This window comes from Solanum verrucosum, unplaced genomic scaffold (genome assembly GCF_900185275.1).
Source record: "Solanum verrucosum unplaced genomic scaffold, falcon-dt-bn FXZP01000261.1, whole genome shotgun sequence".
In the NCBI taxonomy this organism is placed as follows: Eukaryota; Viridiplantae; Streptophyta; class Magnoliopsida; order Solanales; family Solanaceae; genus Solanum; species Solanum verrucosum.
In genome coordinates this window covers 12,341,729-12,362,753 of record NW_026019969.1, presented here as the reverse complement: position 1 = coordinate 12,362,753, position 21,025 = coordinate 12,341,729, and the positions used below count along the sequence as shown (strand labels likewise).

Below are 21,025 nucleotides of genomic sequence, written 5' to 3'. Positions count from 1 at the left end.
CATAACCAAAAAAAAAAAAGGAAAAAAAAAAGAGAGAGGAAGGATGAAATTCTGCAAATTGATTAAACTGCAACACCCCACAACATTCATATCAATCAAATATAGCATTTCTCCACCATCACCTCAGCCAGCCAAAAGGGAAACCTTTTTTTTCAAAGTTACCTAAAAGAAATTTGTGTGAAAGAGCTGACCATCAACTAACTACAAAGGTGAGATATCAACCCAAAAAAAAAAAAAAGGAAAAAACGAGCTGCAGTTACTTAGGTGCTCAAAGCAAACTAGATTAGAGTACAAATACTAGGAGACGAGCATAATAAAGATTCTAAATCAATAGCAAAAGAGAACTTCTAGATTATGCACTGGCTCCATTGAAATGCTTGTGGATTACCAATCAAAATGACCATGCCACTATTTCAATGCCAATCATATAAACCATTACTTCATCTGCCACAGACACTTCCACTAACAAAGGTCATCGACAACCATTCACAAAAATAAGAAAAACACTAGTAAGTTCAGCCTTCTTTAAAACTCTGCTTTGCAAGGCAATCAAACCTCATCCCAACGATGTTGGATGATGCAATCCTACAGGTCAACCTACAAATCAATAAAACAGATTTCAGAAAATTTTGAGAATGAAGTTTCAGTCATGAACACAGAATAATGCAGCTAAGCTATCTGCTTTAATCTTACTCTACTTTCAAGGGGAAACAAAATTGAAATGGAAGAAAAACAGTTGTGCAATCAAGAAAAGGAGCAAAGGGGACATATTCCCTCTCATAGTTAGCAGAAGATCGAAGGTGAGGGTGGAAGCAAAAATACCTGTACTTCTACAAGCTGCCTTTGGATGTTGAGTGAAGGAATATTTCAAGAACTTAATTCTCTATCTGGTTCATGTAAATCATAGCTCTAAGCTAAAATCAGGACACGAGCTAAGGATCTCACTCCAAAGTCATTAACAAGCTAATTGCCCGTTTCACGTTTCAAACCCACAGGTATCCCTTTGAATCCAAACCCAGAAACTTATATCAGCAATTATGAAGTAATCTAAAGGTTCAAAAAAATCCCAAATTAGTGTATCCGGTTAAATCTATTCTGACCAACTTGTTTAAACTTTTGAGTAATTTAAGAGAGTGAGCACACTGTAAGGGATTAACGGAAGCTTTTATGCGCACAAGGCTTATTTAGAAAACTAATCACAATTATAGAAGGAATAATTATGTATAACTAATTCTTGGCATTAAGAAAAATAAATTATATCAAAAGTAAAAGCACTTTTCACCTTGAACAAGTCTCCTTTATTTCCATTTGTTCTAAGAAAAAATTACTTTGCATTCCAAGAACCTTTTTAGTTTGTCTAGACCTATCGCAGAAAACCTCTAGTATTAGGGAACTAGTAATTTGTCTTAACAGAAGAACAATTGAAAATTGGATCCAAATGGCATAGAATGGATATTGATGATTCCTACTACCTAAAAAAACTAGTTTAGGAATGAGGTGCAGTAACAGTATAGTGGTTGTTGCATGGTTATATCTATTCTATCCATAAGTAAGTGGCCTATTTTATTTTTTGAGAATACACAAGGTGATATTTGACTATACCATCAGTGTATGAAGTCAGTAAACAAGAGAAAGGAACTCATAAATTTGCTAGATTTTCTAAAATAAAGTAATTAATTTCGATGGGAAAAAAATCAAAAAAACTCATAAGGTAACTTTTTTTGATGACACTCATAAGGTAACTTTGAAAAGAAGGTAGCATGGGAAAGGAGAAAATGGAGTGGGGGGAAAAGTCAATAGGAGGTGGACTATAATTACACCTCTCTTTTTTGCTAACGTCCGCTACCAAAAACACAGATTCCCTCACTCCCTTATTTTTCTAAAATATTAACAAAATATGAATACCTAACTTTTGAGTCAGGAATTATCGAAAACGATCTTTCTATTTTATAAAGATAAAGATAAAATCTATCTATTGTTTATTCTTCTTCAATTTCACTTATAAAATTATATTAAATATCATATTGTTGTATAAATCTATAATAGAGGCTCATTCATGGTTTTAAATTTTCTAGGTTTAATTTTAAAGATTATGCATTGAATTCATTACATTATTAGAATTCTTGGTTTGATAATATAGATAATTTTTTAAGTGATCAGTATAATTTTAACTTGTTGTGAAAGGTTATTTGCCAGAGTTTTTTTGAAACCTCAGGATAATCCGCAGCCGTTACAACCTCTGCCGAAGTCTTCGCTCTTCGAGTGAGCACTCTGTGCGCATTGGGTAAACCCCCCCGCAGGTTACTAATTTTACTTAATAATCGTTAAAACTGACCTGATAGAGAAAAAAGTTTAACAATATCAGTACAAATAAGTTATATTTAGAACAAAATGAGGACAGAAACAAAGTATTTCAATATTAGCCATTCACTTTGTTTTCCCATACTTACTCAAGTACCCTTTTACTACTACTACTATATATCAATATCAGATTATCAAAATTATCATCTATGTAGCAGAGTGAACCAGAACACTTTTCTTTTTTTTTTGCCCTATACTTCTACATCCCTTGCTGCCTTTTTGGTCACCAAAACAACTTCTCTAGTAGTTGGTTTACCTTTTCCTCTTTCTTCTTATGTATATAGGAGTATTATGCTGTAATCATGAATAATCAGTTCAAGAAATGATGACAAACATAGATGGAACTCTCTTGTTGTCTTTCAAATACTCTGTTCTTGAAGACCCTTTATCAATTCTTGATAATTGGGACTATAATGATGCAACCCCATGTTTATGGACTGGTGTAACTTGTGCACCAGACATGTTTAGAGTCATTAGTTTAGTACTCCCAAATTCTAAGCTTATTGGTTCTATTCCAGAAGAATTAGGATTTATTCAACATCTTCATACTATTGATCTTTCAAATAATTTCTTGAATGGAACACTACCTGTTTCACTTCTCAATGCTTCTGAACTTCAAGTTCTTTCACTGTCAAACAATGCTATTTCTGGTGAGCTTACTGAGTCTATTGGAAGGTTGAAGAGCTTAAAGGTTCTAAATCTTTCTGTCAATGCATTTGTAGGAAATCTCCCACAAAAGCTAAGTTTTTTGCAGAATATAAAAGTTGTTTCTTTGAGTAAAAACCTATTTTCTAGTGCAGTACCAAGTGGATTTCAGTTTGTTGAGGTGCTGGATCTTTCTTCTAACTTGTTGAATGGAGCATTGCCTGATAATTTTGATGGGGATAGTTTGAAATACTTGAACTTTTCTTCAAACAAGTTATCTGGTTTAGTGTCACCACAATTTGCAACGAAAATACCAGCAAATGCTGCAATTGATCTTTCTTTCAACAGCCTTACAGATGAAATCCCAGAGTCAATTGCCTTATCAAACCAGAAAACAGAGTTTTTTTGCAGGAAATACAGATCTTTGTGGAAAACCACTCAAGAAACTCTGTACAATCCCTTCAACGCCTTCATCTCCACCTAATATAACCACTAATCCTCCAGCAATTGCAGCCATTCCAAAGGAAATTAACTCAACCCCACTTCCTGAACAAAAAACTGTTGTTGGCAAAGTGTGATCTAACATAAGTTTGCACCAACTGATTGCCTCTTCATCACATTATAGAATGAACATGTGATAATTAGAGACTTACAAATAAAACATGGAGATATACTTGACATTTTAGCAAATAACCCCACTTCAGGAAATACCAGAGAAGTTGGATGAGTAGATCTGGAAAGCTATTTTTGCCCTTTTCCCTATGTTTCCAAATTTCTCCCAAAATTAAGCATCTAGAGTACAATATGTTGTTCGCTTAAAAAATCTGTCTACAATGGACAGAGGACTATCAACGTGCCCATAAAAGGGAAAGGTCTTTAACGAGGGCAATCATACATTGGTGATCAGGGTATAGCTGCATTATTAAAAGTCTTCAGGAACCTCACGATCCAATTATTCTTCTACTTAAACAAGAAAAAAAAAGAAGGAAAATTCATCCCAAAACAAGTCAAGCAGCAATAAAATAACTCTTGTTAGTGCCCCTTGTATTAGGATATCAAGAATTTATAGCAGAACAAATGTATTTTGCTTACAGATCAAAGGGCATGACATAAAGGATTCAGAGCAGAAGAACATAAAGTATTTCGATAAGCAAATGTTTAATTCTATATTCGTTTCACAAGTTAACAGAACCCAGACATCCTGTGAAGATATGCATAGGACAGAAAGAGAAAACTGCATGTATATCTTTATATCTGAGAGAAAGAGAAAGTAAGAGAAAGGGATGAGGTGAGACATTACAGTTTACTGAGTCTTCTTTTCCTTATTTGAAGACCTTGAAATCTTTCTCAGTACATTATCATCAATTTTCTTGTACTGTGTCTGAATGACCTTTTGTGCTATAATAAGCTTGTCATCAATTTGATTTTGATACTTGTCGTACAGCAGAGGCGCAGACAAACTAAAAAGAATTCCTGTAGGAAAGATACACAATTCAGTCAACTATAAATCCCCAACAACAATTTATATCACCTGAAAAGAACCCGACTCACCCATGTAGATGAAAGTGAGGAGGTTGAAGAAACTACCAACATAAGATATCAGCCACAAGACAAGAGAAACCTGATAAACCAATCCATATTAATAAGATGTAAATGTGAAGAAAATATGGCGCCAATAGCGTGACAAACATGATGCCTGAAATGGAAGGGGTCCTATAAGAACAGACCTTAACAAAAAGTTTTAAATTCCCACCAATAGCAATATCATGGGCAATCATCAGGACATGATTGATCCAAACACGCATCATGTCAGCAGCCTTTACGACAGATTCCTCGTGAACCTCCAAATCAGGGATAGGAGGTAAAGGCCTGGAATTGTACAGACATAATTGATTCAGTTTTCCACAAAAAGTCTTACTACAGCATAATCATTAAAGGATCTCAATTGCTCAACACAATCAGAACCATAATTGAAATGCACGCCCCAGTAGAAAAGGCAGAGAAATGCAACAGCCAGAGGCAGATCTACTTCAGGTGCACCCCTGTCTCAGTGCCAAATTAGCCTGACAGTAGGCTTCAATTTTCAAAAACTAAAGACAAAATCAATGATCCGCTAATCTTATTCAGAGAGCAACCAGAAATTATCTCGAAAAAAGTTGAATCGCGTGACATGCACTTATTACATTACCTGTTAAGAAGTGAGGCAGATTTAGCCCAGAAGAAGAGAATCACAACTAGAAGCAACATAACATTGGCAACAAAGGAAAGGACATTATATCCAGCTCGCTCAAACAAAATCCAAAGCGCAGTGGAACTGACTAGCAGAGTAACACTAGCACACCATCTCCTCCACAACAGCACATCCGCCACTGCAATTCAAATTTAACCGCCTCAACAAAACATTTCCTATCGAATAGTATTATTTTCCTAGAGAAGCCGAAGTTGATTATCATCGTGATCAAGTATTACTTCAAAATCCATAGTGAATTGATGCGTTAATTGATAATTGCAATAAGGTCAATATCAAATCTGAATTTCTGTAAATGCATGAATTGGGCAATGGATGCAAATATAGAGAAAGACAAGAATATACAGAAGGCAAAACGCAGACGTAGGATGAGGAAGAAACCTGAGCCACCACCAAGAGCATGATGTACAAAAGACTGACGATTATCTCCCATGGCGATTAGGGTTTCTGCCTAGTCTGCAACCGAAGAAGGAGAGCAGTGATGAAATCGCAGGGAGGGCGACGACGGTAATTTTTGGTAAATCAGTTCAACTTCAAATATGCCAGGCGCACTAATGGATTAAACAATACTAAACATAATAAATCTGAAGGACGAGGAAATAAAATACTCCCGATCAGAAAGAAAGACGTTATGCTAAAGGTAAAAGGTAAAGTCTCTTTCTAGTAATTTTTTATTAAAACTTTTCACTTGAATAATTTTTATGTCTAAGATTTATTGTGGATTATTTACGTGAGGGTTTTTTCTTGCCTCATAAAAAATAGACTAAATCTTATACTTTTAGTTTCACAAATTTGGGTTCACTTTTTGTGTGACATCTCACACAATTAATGGCATTAGGCATATAATCAAGACTGCATTCTATTCGCGTTGCGACTTTAGTATATCAATTTTTTTCAAATTTACTTTCACCAACTGCGTATTGTTCCGGCGGTTGAAGCCTAGAGAGTTTTTGATTATTTTACTTATGCTTCTAGAAAAGAAAGGATGCAAATTAGGTGTTGGTTTCTTAAATTGTACGCAAAAGAGAGTGATGACATTTTGTGATGTCCACCACCAACTGCCAGTGATGCGGTTCAATTATTCAACTGTAAATGATAGGATTGGAGCCTCCCAAAGACTAATATTTACCATTAATGCTGACAATGGTAATGTAAGATAGTGTTAGCAGCCAAGTTTGCCCGTCCATTACCATCTAGATTTACGAATCAAAGTTTCAAGCCCCACATATTCTAGAGGACAGTCTTTTTCAACAAAATAAGACGGAAAAGAACCAGAGTTAAACATTTTCGATTTCAAAAAGCTGTTCATAAAGTTACTTATGTTACATGATGATGTCAAGTTTTCGAACTATATAGCTCCTGATCCATGCATCAGGGCAGTGCACAATAAATTTGAAGCTAGTCACCTCTCCCTCCTTAGTGGTGGTCGGAGTCAGCTTCGTCATCATCGGACGACTCTTCCCTACGGGTTTCTTCTCCACCTGCACCAGAATTACTCTTCTTCTCCTTCTTCCTCTGCTTTTTCTTCTGCCGTCTTGCGCGTTTCTTTGCTGTCCGCTCTTCCGCAGCTTTTACTTTTTCTTCTCTTCTCAAGTTGAATTCAGCAACTTCTTTCCTTCTCTGGTAGTCAACATCCATCCTTGCAAGTCTGTCTTGTTCTCTCCGTCTCATCTGCCGATACTGCAAACAATACCAAAAAAATGTTTTTTCTGACACTTGGCACTGTCTACTTATTCTTTAAACCCAGATATAACCTAATCATAGTAAATCACTTCTTAGTAACACCACACACCATTCAACAGATTGAAATAAATGGCAAATAAAAAAAATGCAGAAAATACCTATGATGAATTACATTTTTCAATAGACATCTTGAACAAATATAGGATGAACATCTAGATTATGGATCCTACATATATCACGACTAAGAAAAAGGAAGAACTTTGTCCACTTGTATGTCTTTGCAATAATTCATATCATACAAAACATATATGCACATATAAAGAGACCTTGAATACTACTCAAGAGCATTTGAACTCGAAGCAGCACTATGAGTCACTAAAGTCAACATACGTCATAATTATGGCAGTCTACCTCAATGCACTTTGCCCATGATCTTCACTAAAAATGTTTGTCAGTAAGGACATATCTGTTCCTTTTGACAATTTATATATGCAACAACAATGCAGACATTCTCTGATAAACAACAAGCACCTTATGCATCCTCAATCAGTGCACACCACCACCACCCCTAGAGTGCTATCTTATTGGCATTCCCTTTCTTTACAAAGCAAGCAATATACAAGAGATGGCTCTTCTGCTCTTTAAGTATTGCCTTGGCAATCTCTTGCTTTCTTGTGCCAATGGACCTCAACTACTTCCATCCCCATCCTACTACTTCAGCTATCGCTTTATTTATTCAAACAAACACAATCTGCAAACAGGTTCCTTGGAAGCTTTACCTATTAAAAAAGGTTCTTTGGAAACTTTTGCTCGAGAAACTAACTATATTGCCAGCCAAAGACTTATGGTTGAAAACTCAACTCGACAAGAAAAGTCAGTTAATGGGACAATAATAAAGTAGCCAGAAGACATTTCAAACCAAAGTTCTACTCCAATGTGCCACTAAACTATCAATAACGCAGAAAAAGTGATGTTCGAATTTGGAAGCATCTCTTGTGAAGCTGTCAGTGTTGAAAAACAAGTCATTGCTTCTGCGGAAAATTATGGCCCTTCTGTCCCCCATGGCTAATCTAGCAGGTCAGGCCAAGTGCTTCATTCTTTCTAGCTGAAGTAGTAGGAAAGTAAGGGTAGAAGGGGGTTATGCCAAAGTGGTGAACAGGACTACTACTTTGGGCTTTTTCCTCCATAAGATTAGCCCAAAAATACGCGAACTGATGGATTATAAAGAGCACCTAGACGCTCTAAGGTAGGCATAAAACCATCAGGCTATCTAAAACTAATCTAGCTTTTCATCTGAAAATTCCTAGAAAATATAGCCACCATGACAAGGAGCCCTATTATTGGATTCTATAGTATCACCTGAACATTGTAAGATACGTTTGTGTTCAGGTTGCCGAAATTCTCGAGGAGGTTTGAGTTGAACAAAATTATATCTTTACTGCTCCACAAACCAAAAATGACAACAGAAGGAAAAGGGTTTTAATACGACACTGAGTTTCTTCTTCCTGACAAGAATTAGGGACACATAGGATATTTACTCAATCACATTGCATGATAAGAACTTAAGCAAAATAAGTGAAATCTACGAGTTTTTTTATCCCTCCCTAGGAGCTTCCTCCTTTTTTTGCTACCTGCAACCTTAATGTGGGAGGTGAAGAGTGCTTACCACCTCAGCAACCCCCTCTTGTCTGCTCAATCTAAGGGTCAAACCATGTAACTGCATGATATGTTTACCTTATTGTGATTTTCAATAGATATTAGACAGGTGCAGCCTGCAAATTGCTGGTTAGGCTTAAGCAAATCATCAATTTTGAACACATTTAATCGAACATTATACATCTTGCAGGCTGCACCAAACAAAGTACTACTTATCTATTTCAATGTTTGCGACAAGAGTTACATCATTCTCAAAACCTTAAATTAACAACTACTTCTGGTGTTCTTAATCACAACACACAGAGTCTCTAAACTCAACTAATTTCCCCTCAACAGCCGTTAAACAGAATGAATTCCAACTTACCAAGCACGCTAACATGATTACATCGCAGGAAATAATCAACTGCTCGAAAAATGCAATATTTACAGTTAACCACAGAGCAGAAATCAAATTAGGGCTCAACAACGAACCAGAATAGAAGAGAGGTACCTGATGAAAGTCGCCGGAGCCAGAACCAGCAGAACTTCCAGACGTATTGCTAACCCGTACAGGCACACATTCAAGTATACGCCGGAGCTTGATCTCAAGATCCTCCTCTTCAGGATTAGCTGCAGGTGGCGTGTATTCCACTAGAGCTGTGGAAGAAGAAGCCGGAGGACGAGGAGGTAGAGCAGCCACCTGCCTCTCCGACGCAGCAACAATCTGTAAATCTCCGGCTGCGACGGCCGTTGATCGACCCGACGATGACATCTTCGCGGCCCCAAGAAGAGCTTCTTACTTTCACCTTTGTACTCGGGGAAGAATAAATAGGCTATAGAGGATGTTACCTGTTGCGAACTGAGAGAACTCTTTTCTAGGGTACCGGGACTTCGCCGCCGACTATGATTGCCTGGAGCTGGAAGACGATTAACCTTTTAGGGCAATATACCCCTAAATTCCATCAGAATCCTCTTGTTCAAATACTACTTTTATTTGGTTTGAGGTATTATGCAATTCTAAATTTATTTATTTAGAAATGAAAAGTTATTCAATATACATGTTAGATAATTTATTTATTTTTAATTATGAATAACTTAATTAGAGATAATTAATCTCACAATAAATTTATTTTGGTTAAATGACCCCTTATTTATCTAAACTCAATCGCTAACAATTTGAACACTTGAATCTTGATGTCTATCTCAAATACTTAACAAAATAAAATGTGTATTCCACTCGGGTGATGCGATCAAGAGATTAATAAAAAATAATAATATATATATAAAACAAATATATTTTTCTAAAATTAAATTACTTATAAAGTACTAACCGCGCTCGAAATATCTAAAAAAGGAAAGCAAATCTTAAAGGATTTTATGTTTTTGGTCTATTTCATTTTCTTGAAGGCTACACCTTAAAATCATTCTCTCATTTTTTTTTACTTCTTTTTTTATTCTACTTATGTTTTTCCGAAGAGAAAATGATCAAAATGGTCCTTAATGTATGAGCTTTGATTCCATTTGGTCCTTAATGTATGAACTTGATGGAAATGGTCCTTTATGTATCATAAATTGTGATCAATTTGGTCCTTAACCCTAAAATTTTAATGGCAGCGATTATTTTTTTAAAAAAAATAATTAAAATCGCTACACGTGTTGCGATTTCCCATTATTTTTTAAGCAGTCCTCTCCTCGGAAATTTTTAATAAAAAGAAATTAAAACTTTTTTAAGAAAATGGCTGCTATAGCAGCTATTTCTATTTTTTAAACGCTGTTGGGGCAGCGTTGTTAAAAAAAAAATTCACAGCAGCAATTTAAAGAAAAAATAATTTTTTTTTGGACCGGCAGCGATTTTTATGTTTTTTAAAGGAGTAACAACGTCAATTTTGTCAGAAGAAAATCGCTCTGTCAGGAGCGATTTTGCCCTTTTGGTTAAAAAAAAATTGATGTGCCATTTTGGAATTTTTGGAAATAGGGGAAGGAAAGTCTTGAACGGGCGCATCTTTTACATATTCCGTGTATTTTGACGGTAAAAATAAAATAAAATATTAATTTTAGGGTTAAGGACCAAATTGATCACAATTTATGATACATAAAGGACCATTTCCATCAAGTCCATACATTAAGGACCAAATGGAATCAAAGCCATACATTAAGGATCATTTTGATCATTTTCTCTTTTTCCGAAATATAAGTTTATTGGGTTATTTATGAGTATTTGACTAATTTAGGTGCACTCCAGGATTCATTACTTTGTATGTGTATCTTTCGATTCAAATTTAAGAATTCAAATTAAGAAGAAAAAACATGTTTTAAAATTCCATAATGACCCATTATAACTTAGGAAAAAATTATAAAAGTACAATTGGCTAATTTATATTGCAAAATTACTTTAAAATTATATTACAAATATGTCAAATCATAATTATTTTATTTTATTTTAAATAGATTTAAAGAATGGTTACAAAAAAATTAAAATAGAGAGGCAGGTGTAATGTCGTAAACTACAAAGAAGGCGAGTATTATAGAGCAAAATCTCGAGAAAGATCTTCGAAATTATTCCAAAACAATAATATATAAAACTTTCATATATATTTTTACTAGAATGTTTAAAAATTTGATACACAATATACCAAATTATAAAAGGTATTTATACATTCTTTATACAAATTTATACATTATTATACAAATCCAAAAATTTATTAAATGTTGTCGGTTGATTTTTTTCGAACGACAAAATAGAATCTTCTGAAAATTAAAGGAGATGTAGATGTAGTGATGTCCTATCATTCCCAATAGGTATAGCCGTATAAGATATCACGAATCACAACATAATTTGATTGGGAAATATTTTGAAAACTAATGATAGTTTGCTCTTGAAATTTTGCTATAATAATTGTATATGTAATTTGTGATTTTTCGAATTTAAGGATAAAATTTTAAAATGATTATTCTTGCATTGGATTTGTTTCATCAAGATCTATCACTTGACTTTGATTTTATTTTTTGAACGTCGAGAGGGATTGTGACTACATGACAACCATCTAGAATGTTTAAGCTTCTCCTTTGGATCAATTGAGATAAGTATTGAAAATCTTCAGTAAGTACTAAAATGTAATTTTAGGTAGAACACGAAACAAACTATATACTCCATGCGTCCTATTTTATATGATTTAGTTTGACTTAACATGAATTTTAAGAAATATAAAAGACTTTTAAAATGGAGAAAATTATGCATAATAGCATACATTTAGCCTATATTAGGTACTATAGGTACAATTTAAGAAAATTGTAATTTGCAGCTACAGTTTTCGCAATTCTAGTTATTCGCCTGATTTGTATAATCTATTTGATTCGTATAAATCCAGAAGTTGTATAATTCGATTCCCGATTTTATAAATTCAGAATTTTATATATGCTTACCCTAACTAGTTGTATATGATTTATGAAAAATTTATAATAAATTACTCTATTTGAATATTGACAAGCGAAATATACGAACAGAGTTTTGAAAAATTTATAAATGTATAAATACAAAAATTTGTATATACCTACCCTATTTATATATTCGCAAGCGAAATATAGAAACGGACATAAATATACAAACCATAGTCTTCATAGCAAACAAAACTATAGTTCTGGAGCGCAATTATCGAAACTATAGTTCTGGAGCGCAATTATCGAAACTATAGTTATAGAACCTTATTATGTCTATTATGTTTGTTATTTTTGAATTTTTTTCATTAAAATTAGTGATATATATTTGTGTGACTATGAATCATTTCATCAAAGGTAAAATTAATATTTAAAGCTAAATTATAGTAAATATAAAAAATATATTTTTAAATAGACTGAAAAGAAAAGTAAATAATACAGAGTAGTCTTTTATTTTATCCTTTTTTTTTAATAAAAGGATAATAAAAAGATAACGGTGGAGGCAAAATAAAAATTTAAGTCGGATAAATATAAATACAGAATACCAGAAGACAATTAGCATAGATTGCGTAGTCGGGTCACTTTTGTGTTGGGCTGGGACATTCACCCGAACCCTTTAGCGATTTCACCTGCATTACCAGAAACAGAGGAGGAAGAAGAAAGAGAGAGAGAGAGAGAGAGAGAGAGAGGACTAACAGTGTCAAACCAGACGCAGAGCTGTAAAATCCAGCGATATTTGATCCAATTGAATCAACGAAAGAAGGGAATCACAAAATTCTTGAAGAACAAGGGAAAAAAAAAGATAAAGATGTTGCCCACAACTTCAAAAGGTTTAGGTCGAACGAGCTCTCATGTCCGACCCAATTCAGTATTGCCTCAGTACCTTCGCAAAATAATCAAGGTTTTTTTTTCATTCTTTCCATTTCAATTAACTCTCTACACATGTAGTTTGTCTGATCTTGTACAGATCAGATCCCGATCTTGGTATTCTTTTGTTTCATTTACTCGCTTTTCTTGTTCTACACTTTCAAATTATGGTAATTCTCTGTATAATTCTCCATCAAGATTTTAGGATTTGTTAATGGATTATAATTCTGGTAATTATTGTTAATATTGGACTATCATATTTTTAAAACTAAAAAAGAAAAGAAAGATGATTACACCCAAGATAGTAAAGCAACTAAAAGGGGAATACTAATGTGGAAGATTTGTTAAAATATTATATACTAAACAATTCAATACTCGAAAGAAGAAGAAGAAGATCACTGGCAAGTAACTGGTGAGAGGGTAGAGAAGGAGAACCTATTTAGTTGGCAATAAGGAGGAGTACTATTCATGAAATGGTGGGGCTAAATATGATCAAGGCAAAATAGAGTAAAGGGTGGAGTTAAAAAAATAAGGTTAAGGGTAAAATGATATTATTAAATAATAGTAGCTGACCCGGACACCACAGTTTAAATAATAGTAAGGGAAAATCGGGAGCAGAAGTGCGTTAATTCCATCACATTAAGTTAGTTATTGCATGAAATGGGTCTTTTATTTGTTTATGTAAAAATGGATATGACATTGCAATGCAATAATTTTAAAGTAGCAATGATAACAAACATTGTATTTAAAATAACAATAGTACAATGTGAACCCACAATCGAAACTGCTTGTTAGTGTGCTGGAGATTGTATTCAATGCCTAAATCCTCTTTGTAGACAATCACATTTTTCTTTATTATACCAACTAGAAATATACGAGGTAATAGTAAGATAGCCAACTTCAGTTTGCCATCTCTTAGATTCACTGGTATCTCTGGTTTCTCAGATGTTTCTCTCAGTTCTACTGGAATGCTTCCAGTTCTCTAATTTAGACCTATTAGTTTGCAAATGTTAGAACCTCGCCCGCTGTGTATCTGCCATCATGAACTGCATGTTTAATTAGTGCTCCTTGATTATATGTTGGCAAATTGTAGCGAAAATGAAGCAATTTGCTTTTTTATTGTTTTTTGAGAGAGGTAACTGCACTGAAGCAATGTGCTTGTTTTGTTAATTTCTTTTTAATTCATTTGTTCAAAAAGGGTTTTCATTTCCGGTAACTTTACTGTTTCCTCTCCTCCTTCAATGTGTGCAGTGGCAACAGATGGATATCGAATATACCTTTTGGCAAATGCTTCATCTATGCACCTCCCCTAAAGTAGTGTAAGTATTTTGTTGATCCAAAAACTCATGTATGGATAAGCATTGCATGAGATAAGTTGTCTTTTAATGTCAATACTTCATATGAAAAGATTAAATTATCGAAAGAGTTGATGGAGTATCCAAATAAAAAAGAAATGAAGGAGAAAAATAAAGAGGAATTGTAAGAGTTCTTGATGATAAAAAGAAAGCACTAAACCCCCACTGTGGGGCTAAAAACGAAACTGTAGGAGTTATGTTACACAGAACATTGTGCTCATCTGTTGTGAAGGTTCTTGCAATGATCTCAAATGGATCGATGTGAGCAACAGGGAGAGAGATGCTAATAAGGGCACTGATATGATATGTGACATTTGAAAGATTTTCGTGGAATGTTGTTAGAATAGGTGAAGCAAAAGGAGGGGTCAAAAATAGGTGTGCTCTGCTAGTATAAGAGCAACTGCAATGATGAGGAAGTTTTGCGGTTTAAACAAATAGTTATAGATAGTAAGTTTACTTCTTTTAAAGGGTTCCATTTGAGTTAATGGGGGTTGTTTGGAGAGAGACATAGGAGATCTTTTGAAGAAGTTGAATAGTAGTCTCCGCTCCCTTATTCTCATCTGGTGAACGCAAAAATGTTCCTTCTTGTGTAGATGATTGGGTGGAGTTTGAAGAGAAATCATATTTTTGTAGATTCGCTACCTGTTTATGAATTAAAATACATTTACTTCATTTAAAAAAAAGCTCACTACTTCTGAAGGTTTTTATGTGCCTGTTTGTAATTTTTTTCATTAAGATATTTTGCAAGTGTGTCGTTCTAAACATTGGTAACTTAAGTTACACTAATTGAGAATCCATTTCTTTGTTGTCATTCAACCGGTCAAACTCCTAGCTATAAAGCAATTGACCTTAATCTTGTTTTTCTGAGGAATTAAGTATTGGGATGAGGAAAAGAATCATAACAAAATGTGAGAGCACTGGTGCATCTTTCACTTCATTGTCTAATTTTCACCTTTGAATTTGGTGTTGATATGCTACAGTATAGCCAGATATCAGCTCATTAATCATTATACAATGATGTCTAATTTAGTTCCGAATTACTGATGTTGTATTTGCATTTGTTTGCGGCATTGGACATTTGATTCAGATATCAGCACACAAAGTACCACAAGCGTAAGTTTCCTTCTTGTCTTCCTTTATTCTTTCGTTCATTTAGTGCAATATGATTCTTTTGTATTGAAATTGAATTTGTGGATTGTTCTAGTACTGCTCAATCCTTATGGTTTCTTCTTATTCACTTTTCATATGATACTTCATCCATCCCAATTTCACTAATATAAGCTACTTCATCCATCCCAATTTGTATGATGATTCTTATGTTGGGACTTTATTAAAAAATGATAATTTTTTATATCATTCCCTTAATAATATTGTTGTATAACTTATATAAAGAAATTAATATCTATACAACTTTCTCAAGTTTTATGAATTCAAATTCATTTAACTGGTCAAGTTTATATTTGATGTGATGTTTTCTCGTTAAACTAACTTTTGAGCTAGTACTACTGATAACTTTTTGATAAGCAAGTGAGACTTCTACTGATAAATGCAGCAAGTTGATGCATAAGAGTAGCCAGGGGCCTTACAAATCTTCAGCCCCTAGCTGTTCTAATCTGTTAGGTAGCTAATGTAATAAACTATCAACATCATTTCCCTTTTGTAGCTTGTGGCTAGTATTATTAATATTTACTTCTATTACTCTCTGTTTGTTACATAAGTTGAACTAATATCCTATGCTTCGTGGTCAAATCTCATAAAATGGGACAAAGGGGGTAATATAACTATGATACTTCCTTAGTGTCAAAGCGGTAATACTACTTTCATCTGTATTGGTTTTCCTATGACACCTACAAACATATATTTGAGAAACGCCAACATAAAATCGTGCCACACTTTTCTAAATCCTTGGGCTGGTCAAAGGGACCATTTAAATTAGGAGTGCGAGAGTTATATCTAGAAAAAAACCTCTAATCTGGTGCACATGGTTTGAACTTTGTCTTTTGATGTCTTTGAAGCAAAAGTTGATGAGTGTTAAAAAGAAATTGAATTTTCAACTTTGATTACAGTTCCACCATTTTTGGATCTATTGATATGTTAAAGTGTAAATGTTCTCATCTTTATGTTTTGCAACTTGACACTAGCGCACAAGTATGGGTGACTTGAATATTCATTCGCTGTTGTGTTGATCTCCTACTTAAGTACTGTGTCTGGTTGCAAAGTAGTTTTTTTACTGGAGTTCTACTGTTCATCTAAAGTTGGCCTCTTGTTGTTTTCTTTTTTTCTCTTTTAGAAACAAAGAACCAGTGGGCACGCGATGATCCTGCATTTATTGTCATATGTACTCTTCTGTTGGTGATTGCTACTTTAGCATACTGTGCTGCGTACGTTTCCTATACTCTGCTACTCATTTTGGTCTAAGATCACAGATTGGTAAACTCAATCACTTCCCTTGAGAATTGTCCTTTGCCTTATCAAGAGAATATTTTATGATGTCATAGATTGAATCAAGTTAATTATGGTGTGGAGGTCCAACATTTCCATTTTAGTGTACTAATATCATCCATGTGTGCCATTATTGAGCTCAGTTTTATAATGTAAATGCGCCAGTTAGATATTGACTTCTTTGTATTCTTTTTTGCTTATGTTCTTGTTGATACTGAATCATGTTGCAATCTTTATCTTTCATCCGTTTCAGGTATGATCATAGTGCAGGACATGCTGTTTTTGTAGTTATCTCAGTATTGCTTTTTCATTTTATACTCACCGGAGCTACTTTGGCAACATGTTGCTGGTAAGGGCTATTATTGTTTGGATATTCAATACAACCCCATCATAGTTCCCTTTCTGTTAAACTTAGATTAATCTTGATGTAATTTGTAAAAAGTTCTCATTTTTTATGGGACCGATAAGCTTTCAATCCGTGTCTCAATTAGTTGATTGAACTTGCAATCAGATCTCTGTGGGGAACTATAGAAAGGAATCAGAAATTTCTCGTATTCCAAACAGTGGAATTCTCACTTTGTCTGGTTAATTCTGTTAAAAAAAAACTGTGGAATTCTCACTATTCAGTATATAAAAATAAAGAGGTGATCGGCTTCATCTAGAGAATATAGAGAGGGTCACCTGATCATCACTCTACAACTACATGCTACTTGTGTTATCTCTAGCTTTGCTTGACTAAACTAGAAACTCATTGCAAAAGAGTGCTAACCTCAATTTTAGGGAAGGTACAACGAAGATCTTCTACCCTGGATTTTAGTTGATGATCTATGTTGCTCGGACTTTTCAAAATTCCACCAGCTGCATGTAGGATCCTCCAAAAGTAGTGCATTTTTGGACGATCTTCCATGGATGTGGCAGCATATTTGGAGAGTGCGAGCAGCATAGTTGATAATTCAAAATCAACAATTATTAGCACCTGGAACAATCCCTCCTAGGATTATGCCACTCCCTCCATTCCACTTCATTTGGTACTACTTCCTTATTAGTCCGTCCCAAAGGGAATGTCACATGCCCATATTTCCTTAATATTTATAACCACACAATTGTTATGACATGTTTAAGACCATAAGTTTTAAAAGTCGTATAGCCACAAACTATTACGGCATATGAAGTAGGTTTTATAAAAGTTTTCATTTCTTACTTAAATCTTGTGTCAAGTGAAACAATGTCAAACAAAGTGGTACGGAGTGAGTACATTTAATTTCCTGTACTAACTGATAAGCAGCTTTGTGGACATTTTCTGTTAAAATTCTTTAGATTTCAAATCTTACATTGTATCATGAATTCTCATGTAAACATTCAGTAGAGTATAGCCTATGCATGGAAAAAGGAAAAGAAGATAGCAGAAGAGTAAACAAATGAGATAGTGAAGGACATCATGTTTTTCTTTGTTTAGTTAGGGTGGCAAAAAATAAAGAAAGGGAAAATTGTTTGATTTCCCCTTTTGTTGATTAAAATTTTGGGGCCATCAAGAAAAATATTTGCCTTATCTTCTTTCTTCATTCTCAACAAATATAAACTTCCCTCTGTTTCTCTTTTCAAGTTTTCCATATTTATGGTGAAAGCATAAATCTTTCATTGTATCATGACAGCATAGTCTTATCAACCATTGTCCTTGCAGGTTCCTAACCAACAATTACCTTCGAGAGGAAGCTCCAAGCAGTCATGCCGTGGAACAGCGGGTAGAATGGCAAGTTCAGAACCTTTCCATATCAAACTTCATATTCTTTATTCTGTCTACTTCTTTCTCCTCATGCTGAATTTTGAAACTCGATATCTAGGGTTAGTAATTCACTTTTATTTATAAACTTTCTTACTTACACACTTTCTTGTCTCTCATGAAGGCTGTATGCATTTGATGTCCACTGCAACTCTTTCTTCCCTATGTTTGTTTTGCTTTATGGTAAGTAAGGACAGTGCTAAGATGAAATGTGCTGTTTGAGCATCTTCAGACTCAGTATATTGATGGCTACTGTTGGTTTCTGTTTTTATTTGATAAGGACTGATGGCTTTCTTTTTGTGGCAGTCATACATTATTTTCTCTCCCCGCTTTTGGTAGCTCATGGTTTCATTCCTGTTTTGCTGTCAAATTTGCTCTTCATGGTCGCAGCTTCCTACTATCATTACCTCAACTTTTTAGGTTATGATGGTAAGATGAATTCCATATCCTAAGATAATTTACCCTTTTTAATTTCGTGAAAATTCAAAATTATGGTAAGATGAATTCCATGTCCTAAGATAATTTACCCTTTTTAATTTTGTGGAGTCTTAACTTTTATGGGAACAGTTGAGATTTATTTGTATCAGCATATATCTTCCTGGCTATTCTGTGCAGAGATTTCCTGTGGCTAAAATTTGTTGACTACCTCTGTACATAAATTATAGTGATGAATTTTCTTGCTTCATGATTGGTGTGTTCAAATTCAATCATTTCTGATCTGAGATGTCCAAATTAAATAAGTCATTAATTGTGACTGATGTCTAGTGCTGTATTAGTTGGAATCAAACGTGTTTCATCCCTAGGTATAGTAAGCATGGTCTTAAAAAACTATTGTGAAACTTATAGAGAATTCTGCTTAATGCATGACCGTCTGCTGGTTTCCATCTATGTTAACTAATCGATATGGATGATGAACTTATTTCCCCCCATGCAGTATTACCCTTTTTGGAGAGGACAACATTCTTCCTATATCCAATTGGCATTGTCATCGTCCTTTCACCCATCTGTAAGTACTTATATTTATTCATGATCTAGTTGTCTTCAGATTTGGGTAATACGGTAACAATTTTTGTTTGTTGCTTATAGTTATTTTGATTGGCTTCAATCCATCAAGACACTTCATGAATATCTACTTCAGCAGAGTGTTATGAACACACGCTAACACTGGATGAGGACATGTTAGGATGAAAGACGCCTTTCAGACAACTCGTGAATAGGAAGGACATTATTGAAATCTCATTTGCAGAGGCTTTAATTGTTAATGTGATTGGGAAACGCTTGTTTAGTATCTCTGGTTAGGTAATTTTGATGTTATGAATGAGAAATATATCTGACGGGAACCTTATTTGTACTTCAACTATAAAACTTCTCTCGATGAGTTCATTTAATGTAAAGATTTTATTTCTTATTTGTTGAATCATAGAAGTGACTGTAGCATTGCTCATGAATTACAGTTCTGCAGTTATAACATTTATGTGTTGAATCGTAGAGGTACTGTATCAAGTTTTTTTTGCTGCAGAGCAAAAATTTATGTGTAACTGTTCATGAAATGTTAGACTTGCTTGATTCTTAGCAAATAATATGAGGACTGGTCATTGGTATCTTAGAAAGTTCTTTTTATGAACTTTATGAGAGATCAACCTGGCACTCAGGGGCGGACCCACATGGTTCCATGGTGTTCAACCCCTTCGGCAAAAAATTACATTGTATATATAAGGTAAATTTTCTGTATTTATGTAGATATATTAATTTTTGAACCTACTCATGGACAAGAAAAAAACTAACGCTTAGTGGCAGATCTCCTTAAAGTTAACTTTTGCATCCGAAGTTTGAATCCCGGCGTGAGCGTTTATTTTTTTTAGCTTTCTTTTTATTTAGAATTTTAGATTCAGTTCCTAATTTTTTCGTTTTTTTTTTTTTTTTAAAGAAAAATGTGCTAAAACCGTGAATTTGAACCCAAAAAATTCAAGGTCCCATTTCTAAAGGCTAAATAACTTTTTACTTCCCAAATTCCTATTTTTCGAACTCCCTGAGTGAAAATCCTGAATTGACCCGCAGTACTATATAATATATTTTGTGTGTATTATGTATATATAGCTTTTGGTGTTTCAATTTATTTGTCTTGTTTTAACTTGAACAAAGTTTAAGAAAGTAACTAAAAGTGCATAAACAGTAGTATTATTTTGTGAGTGCATAAACAGCAGTATAAAATTCCAATCGTTTAAAGGCGAACATAGGGCTGACATTTGTTATAATGCTTGTAGTATTTCCTTGTTTGACTTGGTCAAGCTGATATAAGACATTTTCCGAATAATTACATGAAAGGACTCTATGGAAAATTTTAATTCCGTCACTGATAAGAATATAAACAGTGTTGTACTCTGTGGTCACGAGAAGAGGAAGTCGTTTTCACGTACCAAACAATACGTGGTTGGTATATTTCATAATCGTCACCCACATAAAATATAGTCTCACACTTATATTGTTTTAAGGAAGAAAACAAAGTACAGAACTGCAACATTCAATCACCAAACACGATAATACAGGTACAATTTAAAATTAACAAAATACAAG

General features: G+C 34.1%; 4 protein-coding genes across 6 annotated transcripts in view; 2 read left to right on the top strand and 2 right to left on the bottom strand.

Moving 5' to 3' along the window:
* Positions 1 to 21,025, top strand: part of LOC125816391 (cysteine proteinase RD21A-like) — a 215,690-nt gene that overhangs the window by 98,839 nt on the left and 95,826 nt on the right. The window lies entirely within an intron of this gene.
* On the bottom strand, positions 63 to 5,930 carry LOC125816411 (reticulon-like protein B11). Of its 2 annotated transcripts, XR_007442226.1 has the most exons (7): positions 5,636 to 5,912; positions 5,195 to 5,375; positions 4,734 to 4,875; positions 4,558 to 4,627; positions 4,307 to 4,479; positions 1,283 to 1,363; positions 63 to 597 (listed from the first exon to the last, which is right to left on the bottom strand). XR_007442226.1 is itself a non-coding variant. In XM_049496017.1 (6 exons), the coding sequence occupies exons 1-5, from the start codon at positions 5,685 to 5,687 to the stop codon at positions 4,310 to 4,312; spliced, it is 615 nt and encodes a 204-aa protein (XP_049351974.1). In that variant the 5' UTR covers positions 5,688 to 5,930; the 3' UTR covers positions 63 to 597; positions 4,307 to 4,309. The 2 variants fall into 2 exon arrangements, 1 of the variants encoding a protein (XP_049351974.1); XM_049496017.1 differs by lacking the exon at positions 1,283 to 1,363 and having other exon boundaries at positions 5,636 to 5,930.
* Positions 1,788 to 19,859, top strand: LOC125816406 (uncharacterized). 2 transcript variants are annotated; one of them, XM_049496012.1, is made up of 11 exons: positions 1,788 to 1,793; positions 12,809 to 12,908; positions 14,126 to 14,193; positions 15,317 to 15,342; positions 16,520 to 16,610; positions 16,925 to 17,020; positions 18,353 to 18,421; positions 18,576 to 18,634; positions 18,758 to 18,880; positions 19,386 to 19,457; positions 19,538 to 19,859. In XM_049496012.1, the coding sequence occupies exons 2-11, from the start codon at positions 12,816 to 12,818 to the stop codon at positions 19,600 to 19,602; spliced, it is 762 nt and encodes a 253-aa protein (XP_049351969.1). In that variant the 5' UTR covers positions 1,788 to 1,793; positions 12,809 to 12,815; the 3' UTR covers positions 19,603 to 19,859. The 2 variants fall into 2 exon arrangements, with proteins under 2 accessions (XP_049351969.1, XP_049351968.1); XM_049496011.1 differs by lacking the exon at positions 1,788 to 1,793 and having other exon boundaries at positions 12,610 to 12,908.
* On the bottom strand, positions 6,440 to 9,521 carry LOC125816412 (uncharacterized). Its single transcript, XM_049496018.1, has 2 exons — positions 9,084 to 9,521; positions 6,440 to 6,934 (listed from the first exon to the last, which is right to left on the bottom strand). The coding sequence occupies exons 1-2, from the start codon at positions 9,342 to 9,344 to the stop codon at positions 6,671 to 6,673; spliced, it is 525 nt and encodes a 174-aa protein (XP_049351975.1). The 5' UTR covers positions 9,345 to 9,521; the 3' UTR covers positions 6,440 to 6,670.